Here is a 17372-nt window from a genome sequence, read left to right on the forward strand (position 1 = left end):
CTCCTTGGCCTCTGCCCCAGGAGCTAGAGTGGCTCTGGTCGCAACAGAGCGACGCCCCAGAGGGGCAGAGCATCGCCCCCTGGTGGGCAGAGCGTTCGCCCCTGGTGGGCGTGCCGGGTGGATCCCGGTTGGGCGCATGTGGGAGTCTGTCTGACTGTCTCTCCCCGTTTCCAGCTTCATAAAAATACAAAAAAAAAAAGAAAAAGAAAAAAAATTGCACAAAATAGCCTGACCAGGCGGTGGCGCAGTGGATAGAGTGGGATGCAGAGGTCCTGGGTTCGAGATCCTGAGGTCGCCAGCTTAAGCATGGGCTCATCTGGTTTGAGCAGAGCTCGCCAGCTTGGACCCAAGGTCGCTGGCTTGAGCAAGGGGTTACTCGGTCTGCTGAAGGCCCAAGGACAAGGCACATATGAGAAGGCAATCAATGAACTAAGGTGTCGCAACGAAAAACTGATGATTGATGCTTCTAATCTCTCTCCGTTCCTGTCTGTCTGTCCCTGTCTATCCCAGAACTGTGGAAGAACATGACCAATGTATGACTATACTTCAAGGGATGGTTTCCAGTTCTTGCACCAATACTGACCCACACAGGGAGTAACCACTCCCTGAGGTATGGTGGCAAGTTTTATTGGCATTTTTTTTTTAATTTTTCCATTGAGTTGAGAGAGAAGCATTAAGTTGTTATCCACTTAGTTGTTCCATTTAGTTGTGCACTCCTTGGTTGCTTCTCTTACGTGCCCTGATTGGGACTGAATCTGTATCCTCAGTGTGCCAGGTAGACTCTTTATCCACTGAGCAACCCAGTCATAGTATTGGCATTATTTTATATAATCCTCTTAATAACCCTATGAAAAAGGCCTGTAGTTTAGTCCAGGATCACCTACTAAATGAATGGATAAAACCAGTGGGTAAATTCAGGCCCAAATAATTCTAAAGCATGATGCTCTTCTACTGTACCCTGCTTATAGTAGAATAAAGTTCAAATGGAATGGTAAAAAGCCCTGACTTTTTAATTAGTTGATAGAAACTGACAAGTATAATCACCATGCCAGCTGAACTTTCCAGATTAGAATATCTGACCCAACCAATTATTATTATTGTTTTTTCCTCTAAAAACAGTATCTTTTTAGTATGTAATTAGGTAGAAAAATATTATATAAACAGCTGACACCAAAATTGTTTTTAGAAAGAACTGATTGGAAAAAATACATTCATAAATGTTAAAGGTAAAAATCCCAAAAGCCTGGCAGCCGCTAGAGCCAAGGTCTGCTCTGCATGGTAAACAAGGATTTGTTACTCTGCCCTTAAAAGGGAAAGAGAAGGGAGGAGAGAGAATAAGCAAGATGATCATCTCTTCTCTGTCTCCTCTACCAAACCATCAGTGATGTGTATGTTCACAAATGTTTTGTAAAGTGGGGGTTTCTATTAGACTTGAAGTATCAATTTTCATATCTAGGTCAAAGGACCATTATAAAGAAACGTGTACTTTGGGCCCTGGCCGGTTGGCTCAGCGGTAGAGCGTCGGCCTGGCGTGCGGGGGGACCCGGGTTCGATTCCCGGCCAGGGCACACAGGAGAAGCCATATTTGCTTCTCCCATTTGCTTCTCCACCCCCACCCCCTCCTTCCTCTCTGTCTCTCTCTTCCCCTCCCGCAGCGAGGCTCCATTGGAGCAAAGATGGCCCGGGCGCTGGGGATGGCTCCTTGGCCTCTGCCCTAGGTGCTAGAGTGGCTCTGGTCGCAGCAGAGCGACGCCCCGGAGGGGCAGAGCATCGCCCCCTGGTGGGCAGAGCGTCGCCCCTGGTGGGCGTGCCGGGTGGATCCCGGTCGGGCGCATGCGGGAGTCTGTCTGTCTCTCCCCGTTTCCAGCTTCAGAAAAATACAAAAAAAAAAAAAAAAAAGAAGCGTGTACTTTGGATTTCCATAGCTATAAACTGGGAGATTCAAGAAAATTTCACCTAGATCAAGAAGGTAAAAAGGTTACAGCTGATAACTATGTGACAATTAAAACACACAGACTCTTACAAACACAGGTTTACAAATGAAGAGAAAATACCACATAAGTTTTACAAATACAGTAAAATTTAAAAATCACTGAACTACCTATGTCTTACCACTGTTTAGACAAGTCAGATCTCAAAATATTTAGGCATTGAAAAGTGGGCTGTTTGACAGTTTACTCAAAGCCTCTGCAATGTGCCTATCAGGTATTACTATTCAAATTGCCTTTTTAGTCACAAAATCCATAATATAGGCCTTGGAGTCAAATATATAGGAGTTTGAATCTGAGATCTGTGATTCACTAGTTGTGTGAGCCTTAGAAAAATCACTATACCTTTCTGAACTTTCATATCCTGACCTATAAAACAATACTTATCTTAAAGAGATATTGTAAGAATTAAATATGATAGTGCAAATGAATTAATGAATCCATGTAATGATCATCAATGGCTACTAACATTCAAAAAAAGAGACAACTAGACATTATGTGTTTCCTGGTGACATTAAACAGTAAATAGTATAAATCAGGGGTCCCCAAACTTTTTACACAGGGGGCCAGTTCACTGTCCCTCAGACTGTTGGAGGGCCGTACTATAAAAAAAACTATGAACAAATCTCTATGCACACTGCACATATCTTATTTTAAAGTAAAAAAACAAAACGGGAACAAATACAATATTTAAAATAAAGAACAAGTAAATTTAAATCAACAAACTGACCAGTATTTCAATGGGAACTATGCTCCTCTCACTGACCACCAATGAAAGAGGTGCCCCTTCCAGAAGTGCAGCGGGGGCCGGATAAATGGCCTCAGGGGGCCACATGCAGCCCGCGGGCCGTAGTTTGGGGACCCCTGGTATAAATATCACCTATTCTTTTTTCTGTTTTTTAAGTAAGAGGAGGGGGGATAGTAAGACAGACTCCCACATGCACCCCAACCGGGATCCACCTGGCAACACCTGTCTGGGACCAAGCTTGAATCAGTTGAGCTATTTTTAGCACCTGAGGTTGACATGCTCAGACCAACCAAGCTATCCTCAGTGCCCGAGGGCCAATGCTCAAACCAATAGAGCCACTGGCTGTGGGAGAAGAGAGAGAGAAGGAAAGGGATGGGGAGAGAAGCAGATATTGCTTCTCTTGTGTGCTCTGACCAGGAATTGAACCCAGGACATCCATACACCAGGCCAATGTTTTATCCACTAAGCCAACCAACCAGGGCCACCTATTCTTAAAAACAAATAAAAAAAGAAAAATGACAACAAATTAACCTGAACTTAATAAAATCTCTGGGTCCTGGCCAGTTGGCTCAGCGGTAGAGCATTGGCCCAGTGTGTGTGTCTCAGGTTCGATTCCCAGTCAGGGCACACAGGAGAAGTGCCCTTCTGCTTCTCTACCCTTTCCTCTCTCCTTCCTCTCTATCTCTCTCTTCCCCTCCCGCAGCCAGGGCTCCATTGGAGCAGCATTGGCCTAGGCACTGAGGATGGCTCCATGGCCTCTGCCTTAGGCACTGGAATGGCTCCGACTGCAGCGGAGCAATGTCTCAGAGGGGCCAAGCATCATTCCCTGGTAGGCATGCCGGTTGGATCCCGGTCGGGCACACGCGGGAGTCTGTCTGTATGCCTTCCCCCTGCTTCTCACTTCGGAAAAATACAAAAGAAAAAAAATCTCTGGATCTCACTAACAGTTTACAGACAATACAGGAAACAAAGGAAAATGTGAGCTTACACCTTGAGGAATCAACCAGCAAATCCAGACTGTGGGAAACTCTACAGGACAAATAACCAGGTTTCCTCAACACATAAAGTGCAAGAAAAAAATGAGATAGAAGTGGAACCTACAGAGAGAATATTGAAATCTTACAGAGAAAATTGTGTTTGTCTGGAATTTGTTTGAAAATATTTTGTGTTTAGGTGAAATAAACGAGTACAGATAAAACAAGACTGGCCATGACTCAATGACCACTGAAAATGCGCAATAGGTACATATATATCTGAAAATGTTCAATAATATAAGGTTTTAAAAAATGAGATAGTGTATATAAAATACCCCACACAGTACCTGGTAAATAAATAGCACACATTCAATAATGCCATTATCATTTTCATCAACTCTTGTGTTCCCTGTCTGTTCACTGGGCGTTTTTTCAATTCAGCTGAAATTTATTTTGTGACTACATAGCAATATCCAGGACTCATGTAACCTTATTCAGGAAGATCATTTGGGTTAAAGAATCTTAGCTCACTCTTAGAATCTGGCTTCCACTCAGGGTACACCAAAGCTTTTCTGCTATAATTTCCTCACAGCCATATTTGGCTTAGAAGGAGACTTATGAGAATGAACCATACTGCCAGCACTTGAGTGGACACTTAATTTTTAATGTCCATTCTTTGGGATTCTTCACCTTTAACACCTAAAGTTGTGCTAATAAAGTAATCCAATACTATTTGGAGAAGACACTATTTTTCTTGGAGTTTCCCCAGAAAAAGAGAAAGAAAAAAGAAAAGAAAATCTATGTAACTGGCCCACCTGAGCTCACTTGTAAAAATTATCTAAAATACTGAAGGCATTCACAAGGATGGTAGAGTAAGTGTATGAGAAAAAAGTAAACTGTAATTCCCTCACTATGTTTCATTCTCTAATCAGCCTAACAGGGAAAAATAGGACTTACTGTTTGACTTGGCCAACCATTGAGACACGGGCAGACTCCAGATTTCTAATTTGGCCACTCTTCACGCTAGAAGAGAAAAGAAGGGAGAGAGATTATTCAGAATTCATCTTACCATGTCAGTAGGGTCAAATGAATAATTATACAGATTCTGTTATAGTTACCACTATACTCAAGTTATAGTTACCACTATAGCTTATAGGGAGATTACCACTACTTCCCACTTGGTTGTTATGTCTATAAACTGAGTAGTAAAAAATAAGTGAAGACACTGAAGTCATTTCAGTTCTGCAAATATTTACCAAAGGATACTATGTGTCAGGCCCATGCTTCAGAAGCACATAATTCAGTGGGGAGAAAGAAACACAAACATATAATTTTAATATAATAAGGCAAGGCTCAAAGAAATCAACTTTATTTTGAATGAGGAGGTTAAAGAAAGCTTCCCAAATGTCCTGTCTGAACTGAGAACTGAAGATAAGAAGTAAAAGATAAAAGAGAATGGTCAGCCTGACCAGGCGGTGGCACAGTGGATAAAGCGTTGAACTGGGATGTGGAGGACCCAGGTTTGAAACCCCATGGTTGCTGGCTTGAGCGTGGGCTCAGCAGCTTGAGCACAGGGTTGCTAGCTTGAGCACAGGGTTGCTGGCTTGAGCATGGGATCACAGATATGACCGCAAGGTCACTGGCTTGAGCAAGGGGTTACTCACTCTGTTGGGAGCCCCCAGTCAGGCCACATATGAGAAAGCAATCAATGAACAACTACGGTGCTGCAATGAAGAATTGATGCTTCTCATCTCTCCCTTCCTGTCTGTCTGTCCCTATCTCTCTCTGACTCTCTCTCTGTCAAAAAAAAAAAAAAAAAGAAAGAAAAGAAGATGGTCAGAACATTACTGGCAGAGGGCACACTGTGTGAACACAGGCACTGTGATGTGAAAGAGTCTGCAGGATGATGACTTTAGAGGACAGGTATAAGGAGAAATGGGGGTGGAGTGGAACAGGACCTTGCATGCCATCATAGACAGCTTAGGAGTTTCGACCCTATCCTTTCTTTTCTTTCTTTTTGCGAAAGAAAGAGAGAGAAGGGAGAGAGATGAGAAGCATCAACTTGATAGTTGCATCACTTTAGTTGTTCACTGATTGCTTCTCATCTATGCCTCAACTAGCAGGCTCTAGCCAGTGACCTTGGGCTTCAAGTCAGCAACCTTAGGGTTCATGCCAGTGACCTTGGGATTATGTTAATGATCCCACACTCAAGCTGGCAACCTCACGCTCAGGCTGGTGAGCCTGTGCTCAAGCTGTCGACCTCGGGGTTTCCAACGTGGGACCTCAGCATCCTAGGTAGATGCCCTAGCCACTGCACCACCAGCAGTCAGGCCTGACTCTATCTTAATAGATTAGTTTCCCCAGAGTTGCATACTTCCCCTAAGTATGCTTAAGGACCAGGTACAATGACTGCATGTACCAAGAGGAGCCATAAACACCACATGAAGCAGGCCACCAGAACCCATTTCTTTAAATCTCACTTTTAATTTAAAAAATTATGTAAAATTTTAAAGTGCACCCCCCTTAGATAATGAATGACCTTGTTTCTTATTTTAATGATAAACAGAAACAATCAGTACTATTACTTTATTTTTCTACCATAAACTGAATCTACAGTAATGCAAATCCACCAGTACTCATGATCATATATATTCTATTTGATGACAGTTTAATATATGAAATATCTCTGTTCCTATTCAAGGCCAGTGTGGGATATTGGTTCCCATCCCTTTTTGCTTATGAGGACCTTGTATCCTTTAGTTATCTTATCTCTCTCCTTTGTCAGCATTGTTTTTTCTCTAGTGGACATTATAAAACAACCTTTAAAAACATTCTCCAGCCCTGGCCGGTTGGCTCAGTGGTAGAGCGTCGGCCTAGCGTGCGGAGGACCCGGGTTCGATTCCCGGCCAGGGCACATAGGAGAAGCGCCCATTTGCTTCTCCACCCCTCCGCCGCGCCTTCCTCTCTGTCTCTCTCTTCCCCTCCCGCAGCCAAGGCTCCATTGGAGCAAAAAGATGGCCCGGGCGCTGGGGATGGCTCTGTGGCCTCTGCCCCAGGCGCTAGAGTGGCTCTGGTCGCAATATGGCGACACCCAGGAGGGTCGCAACATGGCGACGCCCAGGATGGGCAGAGCATCGCCCCCTGGTGGGCAGAGCATCGCCCCTGGTGGGCGTGCCGGGTGGATCCCGGTCGGGCGCATGCGGGAGTCTGTCTGACTGTCTCTCCCTGTTTCCAGCTTCAGAAAAATGAAAAAAAAAAAAAAAAAAAAAAACATTCTCCAGCCCTTGAAAATAGTCTCAACTCCACATTCATTATTTCACCTCATTTCTCTGTTCTCATGTACAACACAATTTCTCAATAAAGTTATCACACTTGGTTTCTCTACTTTGTCATCTCATCTCCTTTCCTTGACTAATATACCCAGTTTATAACAGGTTTTTATCTCCCACTTATTTCCTGAGATTTCCTTTGCAAGGTCACCTCCATTATGCCAATTCTAATGGTCATTTCTTAGCCCTCATCTTAGGTGATTTCTCTGCATTATTTGACACAAATGCTCTCTCCCTCCTTCTAGAAACATTTTCTATACCCTGCCAGTTTTCCATGTATCTCACCAACTGGGCCTTTTCAGTTTCCTTTGTTGAATCGTCCCACTCTTTCCAAGCTCTAGATATTGTGGATTATCCCAAGGCTCAGTTCTTGGCTCTTTTTTCTATCAACATCAAACCCCTCAGTGAGCACATTCAGTCTTTTGGCTTAAATACTATCTATGCGATAATTCTTCTTCAAATTTTATCTAGCTCAACCTCTTCTAACTACAGACGATCACTGATTTGTGATGGTTTGACTAATAGTTTCAACTTATAATGGTATGAAAGCGATATGCATTCTGTAGAAACCATACTTCCAATTCTGAATTTTGTTTTTTTCTGCACTAGCAATATACAGTATTATATTCCTGTTATGTGCCCAGAACATTTTAACATTCAACAAACAAAACTCTATCCTATCCTACCCTACCCTACCCTACCCTACCCTACCCTACCCTACCCTACCCTGCCCTACCCTACCCTATCCTACCCTACCCTATCCTATCCTAAACTGCCACTAGAATCAAGATTCTACCTCCATTAAGTGAAGGTCCACGACGACTCCCAGGCTGGACTGCATACCTATCTTTTGTACCTGTTGGGCTTCCTTCATTGTATTGCAGTTATGTATTTACTTGTTAATATTGGTATCCCAACAAGTAAATACATAAGAACTAATTCTGATTCATCCCTAGTACTTGGATCAGGTACTAACACATCTTCGGTACTAAAAAAGTGTTTACTGAATAAGTTTTAATCATTATTTGGAATAATTTTCTCACTGGTTGTTACTAGGGAAGCAGGCAGAGTACTCAAGCCACATGTTGAGCTGGCAGCAGCTGTACTCTCCATGCTGTGACTGCCCAAGACAGAGAGATCTTTGGTGCCTCTGAGAGAACATAAGCATGAACACAGGGAGGTAGAGGCAAACTCACTAAACATACACATCAGTCTGGCATGCCATATTTGGCATAAGATCCTCTGTCCTAGGAAAACTCCCTTAGGATATATTGACCAGGTCCATAATTTCCACTTGATATCTCTGATTCAGTTAACAGAAATGCTCTGACTGCTAGTGTGCTATATGCTGTATGAACGTACAAAAGAAATAGAGAATAGCTGCTACTCTCATGATGCAGGAAGAGCATTAAGATAGAAGTAAAAATTAACAATATAAGCATATCCCTTTAGGAGGGATTAAAAGACTCAAGGGGTGAACAGTATGATATAATATAGACTTAGAGGTCTCAGGCAATTCTAGTAAGACAGTGATCTGTGTGGTTGGGTGGAGGTAGAGAAAGTGTTCTGAAAAAGGATTTTGAAGAACAGGTAGAAAGATGGAATACTGACAGTGGTTTTACCCCAAGACTGATCTCCTTGGAGGGAGGGACAGTATTTTACTTATCTCCGATTCTTTACCCTTTAGCACAAAGTGTTTAATAAACATTTAATCAAGTAATTTATTGAATTAATGAATAAATTAAAGAATGAACAACCTTTACTTAAATGAGAACCACAGTCAATTCTTTCAGTGATTTTTGTAAAAACTATTTCCCCAAAACCAAAATAAAAACTGAGAAAGGAATCTACACCCATCTTCTGTTTCTCTTTCATTTTCTTTGGAACACAGAAAGAGAATCTAGAACCATGAAGCATCAGAGGTGGAAGAGGTCCTAGAGTCTCAATTAGTCTAGACTCTCACCTTAATGATGGGAACAGCTAGACAGCAGATGATCCATAATTCTAAGACTGTAGCAGGTACGGCAGAGTATTAGAAAAAGGTTGGATTTTATGCAACTAAGACAAGTCTGAAACATTTTTTAAAGAACTTTTTTTTTTCTGAAGCTGGAAACGAGGAGAGACAGTCAGACAGACTCCCACATGCGCCCGACCGGGATCCACCTGGCACGCCCACCAGGGGCGAAGCTCTGCCCACCAGGGGATGATGCTCTGCCCCTCCGGGGCGTCGCTCTGCCGCGACCAGAACCACTCTAGCACCTGCGGCAGAGGCCAAGGAGCCATCCCCAGCACCCGGGCCATCTTTGCTCCAATGGAGCCTTGGCTGCGGGAGGGGAAGAGAGAGACAGAGAGGAAGGAGGAGGGGTGGAGAAGCAAATGGGCGCTTCTCCTATGTGCCCTGGCCGGGAATCGAACCCGGGTCCCCCGCACGCCAGGCCGATGCTCTACTGCTGAGCCAACCGGCCAGGGCTAAAGAACTTTTTAATGATACCCATGATATTACCATAAAGTTAAGGTGCGGAATTATTCCTTTGAACTTGGTGCTTGAGCTGTTGAAAAAGAAAAGCTACAATATAACACTTAAAATATAGACAATATAGATTTGTGGATTACCTCCATTCAATGGCATTCTCCAGAGACTTGAAGGTTTTAGGGCGACCACGTAAAAAATTCTGCATGCTATTAAGGGCATCCATGGCTGTACCTAGATGTTAAACAAAAATTTTAACTGCAGCACTTAACATTCTCCAAATATTTACACTTACTGGGTCAACTATATACATCTGCCCTTAATGACATCAGAATTCAGTGATGCTTGGGGGAAAAAAAGATGTGGTTTAAGAAAATTCAGACTGACGTGACAGTCAGGTTCCAAGATGGCCTCCAGTGACTTTTGTGTCCTGGTATTCACTCCTTTGTGCACAACCCCCACAATGAAAAGGGCTGCCTTGTATAAGCAATACAAGGCTGGGTAATAGAAGACATAGCAGCTTCTTTTTAAATGTTACATAAAATTATGGGACATGCTCATAATTAAAATATTATGCAGCCATAAAAGATGTTTATAAAGAGTTTCTTATGTCATGGACAAGGATTATGTAATATGGGGTGTAGGTGAAAAGGGTGAAGGTGTCAAAAAATACAAACTTCTAATTACAAAGTTAGTGCTGGGGTTGCGATATACAGTATGGTGACTATAGTTACTAATACTGTATTATATATTTGAAGGTTATAAGATAATAGATCTTAAAGTTCTCATGATAAGAAAAAAATATTTTTTAACTGTGTGGTGATGGATATAACTAGACATATTATGGTGACCATTTTGCAATATACACAAGGTATGGCAGACGTAGGTTTACAGTTGTGAGTATTCTAAACACAGTTTATTCTTGACTATTACTTATTAATTACTTTATTATTTTCCATATGAACAACTGTAAACCTACTTTTACCTCACCTTGTACTTTTATCAAATCATTATATTGTACACCTGATACTAATACAAAGTTTGATGTCCATTATATTCCAAATAAAAAAAAACTTGGAATGCCTTTGCCACAAAATAACAGAAAAGACAAAGGGACATATTTCAATATCAGTGAAATCAATAACAGTTTAAAACATGATAACAATAATCTCCATGGGTGGCTCTTACAAGTCTAAGATTTTGATTCAGTTATCATAAGAAAACTTACCTTCCACAACATCAATCATGCACAGACCCAAGAGGCTTGGCACCAGGTTGGATGATGCTGTGTGGACTGCAATGGCACCTCCCATGCTGTGTCCAATCAGCATAATTGGAGGAGGGAGGTCCCCATACATGGCTTCAACCACATTGCCAACATCTCTGCAAAGGAGAAAAAGCTGAGAATGCTGACAACATTATAAAATAGTTTTCTTTCCTCACTCCCTCCTTTGGTCTGTAATTAATAGTCCTAGGACTGTAAAGGTCTACTGGGCCTCCTAACGTGTCCCCAGTATCTACACATGTAGCCACACATCTAACTCTGGATAAATGGCAGATTGAGGACTAAGAACCCCAATTTTCTGACTTTCATTTGTATCACATTTTCACTGTTCCACACATTTAATACAATTATCTAAACATATATCTTTAGTTTAAACGTGAGCTTGAAACTCTGGACAAATCATTTAACTGCTCTATGCATTAGGTTCTTTATTAAGCATTATAAAGTAGTGAAGTTTGAAGTCATAAGTGAATTACAGACCCAAGTCTATTTTTTACTATATGGACTTGGATTATTTAACTTCTCACACAGTTTCAACATCTATAAAATAAAGATAAGATTATCATTTACTATTCTGAATTCCTGTGAGAATTAACTAAGAATGAATGTGAAATACTTTAAAAAGAGTTAAGTGCACCTGACCAGGCTGTGGCGCTGTGGATAGAGCATTGGACTGGGACACAGAGGACCCAGGTTCAAAACCCCAGGGTCGCCAGCTTGAATGCAGAGTCACTGGCTTGAGCATGGGATCATAAACATATCCCCATGGTTGCTGACTTAAGCCCAAAGATCACTGGCTTGAGCAAGGGGTCACTTGCTCTGCTGCAGCCCCCCCCCCCCTCGGTCAAGGCACATATGAGAAAGCAATCAATGAACAACTAAGGGGCCGAATGAAGAATTGATGCTTCTCATCTCTCTGCCTTCCTGTCTGTCCCTATCTGTCCCTCTCTCTATCACACACACACATAAAAAGAATAAAGTGCTATACAAATGTTAATTATTATTTATATTTATCATGTAAAGTTATTTGAAGTATGAACATAAATGTAAGTATAGTGTTCTAAGAAACTAGAAAGATGTTCAGAGCTCATTTTTATTGGCTTCTGTCCTAGCCTTTAATTATGAATATATCTATTTAACAAAGTCAAACCTCAAAGCTTTGAAAATGTGAACTGAAGTAGCAACCTTAGTTTTTATTTGCTTTAGGTGTTCTTTGCTATAGCAATAGGTAATGATGGCGTGCTTCTTGAAACCACTGGCTCTATTTCTTCTTTGGGGAGTGGCTGAGTCAGTTAAGTTCAAAAGACAGTTCTGTCTTGCTGAGTGTCACTACATACCTCAAGCAGTCACACAGTGTAGCCAAATACAGCAGGTGTGGATTTAGGGACATAGCCATTCAGAAATGGTCTCGGTATTCAGAATAGCAAAGGTAAATGGCATTTCTGAAGGAATTTATTTTAAAAACCTCATAAAACAATCACAGATGTCAATATGGTAGCTGCAGCAACAGCAGACAATCTGAATGGGAGATAAGGAGGCAACTCTTATAAGTGAAAACAAATAAAAATTTAATATTTTGGAGTTAAACTTAAGGCTAAAATTTTGAGTTAGTAACAAATATAATAAGTAAAAAAAGTGTGCCATAGGAGATTATTATCTAAATCCAGGTCTCCTTAAAATACTAAGTTGAGGGTTCTATGATATCTGCTTCATGCATGAAGGTGGACAGGGTCTGAAACAAACCAACCTAATATTGTATCTAAGCTTAGGAAAGGTAGATTTCGTTCAGATAAAAGTTGGTTATCATCAATCACCTGATCATTTATCCCAGGAGAAATATATTCTTTGTTAAAGTTAGTCAAAAGAATTCAGTCAATAAGATTATTGCTTATTTGAGATATGTCCTGATATTACAGAGAAATAAAATAAAGATGAAGTAGAAGAGACTGACCCCAAAACTAGTCTGTAACTGGATGTATCACAATTTTAGTAGTTGTTCTTTAAGGGGGTTTCGTCATACTTATTAATAGTAGGTTCATTTCCTGAGAAGCAGTATAGCATATCACAGACAAAGCAGAAAAAAGAATATCAGAACAACCTAAGCTCAAACCTTGGCTCTTCTACTTTCAGTGGAGTTGCATCTATGTAGGATACAGGTCTAAAGTTGTTATGCAAGGTGAAAACCATGCTGTCATTACTACTGAGAACCCACTAATCGCCCACTAAGTATGCCCATTTTGCCATTTTGTTTTCCCAGAGTGCTTGAATTCAGAAATCATATAAATGTTCTACTGCTCAGACTATTTCAGCAAGAATCCAATTTATTGTCTCTCAGCTCCAATTCACCTTTCATTGCATATTCTGCAAAATTGGATCTAAGGGCAAGGCCTTTAAATGTCTTCTTTTGCCAGCTGGCAAGATGTTAAGCTATGTCAGTAGAGAGACACTGCAGAAAGAAAGGGGTTTGCCCCTGATTCGTGTCTTTACCACATTTTGTAATGTGCACTTCCCTAGCACCCAGGCTCTGCCTCACACACAGCTTCCCTAGTGCCCAACTTCTCCAGCACTCCATCCCCAATGTTTATCTTCCTAGCTTTATTGAAGTATTATTGGTATATATAAAAAAAGTGGTACATAATTAATGTATAAAATTTGTTAAGTTTGAATATATATATACATATATATACACACACACACACACACACACTTGCTTTTTTTGTGAGAGACAGAGAGAGGGACAGACAGGAAGGGAGAGAGATGAGAAGCATCAGTCCTTCATTGCGGCACCTTAGTTGTTGATTGCTTTCTCATATGTGAGAAAGCACATATGGGGGGGGGAGCTGCAGCAGAGCGAGTGACCCCTTGCTCAAGTCAGTGACCTTTGGGCTCAAGTCAGCAACCATAGGGACATGTCTATGATTCCATGCTCAAGCCAGTGACTCTGCACTCAAGCTGGTGAGGCTGCACTCAAGCTGGATAAGCCTGCATTCAAGCTGGTGATCTTGGGGTTTTGAACCTGAGTCTTCTGTATCCCAGTCCAAAGCTCTATCCATGGTGCCACAGCCTGGTCAGGCTATATATACACTTGTGTTAACATCACCACAATCAAGGATTACCTTGATCACATCCATTACCTCCAAAAATTTCCTTATATCACTTTTGTGTGTGTATGTGCTTGTGTCTGTGTGAGAACACTTAACATAACATCTACCCTCTTGAATTTAATTTTTTGTTATTTATTTAGAAATTAAATTTAACGAGGTGACATTGGTCAATAAGAATACATAGGTTTGGCCCTGGCTGGTTGGCTCAGTGGTAGAGCGTAGGCCTGGCGTGTGGGAGTCCCGGGTTTGATTCCCGGCCAGGGCACACAGGAGAGGCGCCCATCTGCTTCGCCACCCCTCCCCCTCTCTTTCCTCTCTGTCTCTCTCTTTCCCTCCCGCAGCCAAGGCTCCATTGAAACAAAGTTGGCCCAAGCGCTGAGGATGGCTCCATGGCCTCTGCCTCAGGCGCTAGAATGGCTCTGGTTGCAACAGAGCAACGCCCCGGATGGGCAGAGCATCGCCCCCTGGTGGGCATGCCGGGTGGATACCAGTCGGGCGCATGCGGGAATCTGTGTGACTGCCTCCCCGTTTCCAACTTCAGAAAAATACAAAAAAAAAAAAAAAATACATAGGTTTCAGGCAAACATCTCTATAGCATTTGAACTGTTGATTGTGTTGTGTGCCCATTACCCAAAGTCAAATCATTTTCTGTCACCATACAGTTGTCCCTCTTTACTCTCCCTCCTTCAACTCCCCACCCCCTGGTAACCACTTCACTGTTGTCTATATCCATGAGTTTCATTTTTATATCCCACCTATGTATGAAATCATATAGTTTTTTACTTTTTCTAATTTACTTATTTCACTTAGCATAATGGTCTCAAAGTCCATCCACGTTGTCACAAATGGCAATATATCATCATTTCTTATGGCTGAGTAGTATTCCATTATATATATGTATCACATCTTCTTTATCCAGTCCTCTATCAAGGGACACTTTGGTTGTTTCCATGTCTTGGCCACTGTGGATAATGCTGTGATGAACATAGCAGTGTATGTGTTTTTGTGCACCAATGTTTTTGAGTTTTTACGGTAGGTCTTAACTTTTAAGCACACAATATCTTACTGAAAACTATAGGCACCGTGTTGTACAGCAGATCTCTGGAACCACCCCCAATATTTTTGCTGCAGAATGAATCTGGTCCCTGTGAAAGAATGACGCGTCCCTGTGCACAAAAGAGAATTATGGAAAGTTCTACCAATGTGGCATCAAAGTGATTTCTCTGCCTTCATTCAGAGCCACAGCAGTGAGCTCTCCAAAAAGGTCTACATCTCAACCTCTAGGCATAAGTGTTTTATTTTAGCCTGAGAGAATAGTGGCTGCTTCTTACACCTGCTATTACTATATTCTTTCTTTCCTGTAGGATTTTATCCCAGCTTTACTGAGGTATAATTGATAAAATTATAATATCTTTAATGTATGCATAACAATTTGACACATGAATAAATTGTGAAATGATTTCCACAATCAAGTTAACTCCATTTCTTCCAGATTGCCAGCCAAGCCATCATCACCCTTTGTCTAGTTGCCTAGCCACTTAAATGATATATTTCACTTTTTTGTCAACAGTCAAGAAACCCTTTAAAGCCTTCAAAATCATTCACAAGTCTTTCCATAGGTATCACTAACATTCTTGATTATTTCAGGCTTCATTTTCCCCACATTATAAAGGCATTAGGAACAACTGAGGGAACAGATTCTTGGTTCTCTTTCTATGGTTTCTCAGGCATATATTAACTGAGTGGAATAGTTTTTATACATAGTTTCCTTTTCTCTTTCTCTCTCTGCCAAGCACTGTAGTTGAATGATCACAATTTTGGTCTATTACCTGTGTAATCTCATCCAGTCATTCATCATATCTGAACTAGTTTTCTCACTGGTAAAAAAGTTATAGTATCTACTCTACCAAGTTAATAATGTAAATAAATTTATGTAACTTAAATAACTAAATCATTTATTCTTAATAAATACTTATTTTACAGTTTTAATAACACCTGGCAAATAGAAAGGACACAAATAGCACCTGCTATAACAATAAAATTATGGCCACATGAGTTTGGGGTTTAAGGAAAAACAGTTTATTCTTGGATTAAAGCTGCTAAAGTAAGAAGTGACAAGATATTTTTGGCCAAAGATGGTCAACTACTTGAGAAGGTATGTATTATGTACATGAGAGAGTATGTATGAAAGCAGGGTAGTGAGAAGAATCCTGCTTACAATATAGAATAATCGTTCCCAAAAACCAGTTATAGGACTGCCTAGATCAGATTCCTTTACAGAGCTTTATCAAAATTTAAATGCGCAGATCCCACCGGTAGGAGCACTAATTCAGAAGGTGCTGGGTAGGGCCAAATCAGTTGTAATTTAATCACTTTTCAGGTGATCCTGATGAGTGACCAGGTTTGAGAGCCACTGCAAATGCTACATTTATCTTTTACTTTCAGGCCTAGGGGATACATACCTTCTTCTTTAATATTCTGTACCTTTCTTACTACACAGTTGGACAAAGAATGTGGGCAGGATACCTTGAGAACATTTCACAGGGCTTTTTGTATACAACTACTTTTCCAAGCATGGGTCCCCAATTAATATATAGATTCTATTCATCAATAAAAAACAAAAAAACTTTGCAAAAGCTAACACAAACTAAACTGTACCTTGAAGAATTTTCAAGTGTTTTATGTATGACCATTACATTGATTACCAAGAAAGACGAATGTTTCTTTCAAGATTAAACAGCAAGGAGATACCAGATATAGAAGTAAAAAAGAGCGGAGTATGCACTAATCTCAGTCCAACAATCTCATGAGGAGAGTGATAAAGGTATACTACTCTCTATAATAGTAATGAAAGCCAGGTTATATATAAACAATATTAGATTCCTTACTTTGCCATTGTTTCTGCAGACAGGTCTTCAGAATTCTTGACTTTTGTTTCACCTAAAAAGGAAATATTTTAAAAATAAAATTCCCAAGGATTGGAATTATAAATGCAAGAGTATTCTCTTTTAAAAATCTCACTTTTGGACAATGAAATGGGAACTTTATACTTATGTATGGTAAACTTAGCAAGAATTTTATGTTACAGACACATCTTTTACAATTGGACACCCTAAGGAGGATAATTACAATGACCTAAAAAAAATTTCTTCATATTCCTTATATATTACCAAATTTTGAGTATAGCAAAATTGACTACATTAAAGGACATTTTCTTAGCTAAACAACAAATATACATGTGTGTGTATTTATAAAATATTTATAAAAATTGCAAGCTAGAATTTCCCTTAAAATGCCAAAATGAAACAGACCAGATTATTTAACACTATTTTCAGGGCTTGGCAAATATGTCACTCAGTCAGAACTAATTAAGGACATCACTCACCATGACCTCGCAGATCCAAAGCCACAATCCTACATTGAACTCTACTAATGATTGCTGCCTAGAAGGAAAAGGAAAAGTAGTAAGATACA

At 40.7% G+C, this 17372-nt stretch overlaps 1 protein-coding gene across 1 annotated transcript in view; it reads right to left on the reverse strand.

Moving 5' to 3' along the window:
• PPME1 (protein phosphatase methylesterase 1) overlaps positions 1 to 17372 on the reverse strand; it is a 65043-nt gene that overhangs the window by 12481 nt on the left and 35190 nt on the right. The window contains exons 4-8 of the mRNA XM_066250277.1: positions 17284 to 17341; positions 16787 to 16838; positions 10738 to 10892; positions 9653 to 9743; positions 4668 to 4733 (exon numbers count right to left, since the gene is read on the reverse strand). Coding sequence (XP_066106374.1) covers positions 4668 to 4733; positions 9653 to 9743; positions 10738 to 10892; positions 16787 to 16838; positions 17284 to 17341 — 422 coding nt within the window. The remainder of the gene's footprint in view (positions 1 to 4667; positions 4734 to 9652; positions 9744 to 10737; positions 10893 to 16786; positions 16839 to 17283; positions 17342 to 17372) is intronic.

Source organism: Saccopteryx bilineata, chromosome 1 (genome assembly GCF_036850765.1).
Source record: "Saccopteryx bilineata isolate mSacBil1 chromosome 1, mSacBil1_pri_phased_curated, whole genome shotgun sequence".
In the NCBI taxonomy this organism is placed as follows: domain Eukaryota; kingdom Metazoa; phylum Chordata; class Mammalia; order Chiroptera; family Emballonuridae; genus Saccopteryx; species Saccopteryx bilineata.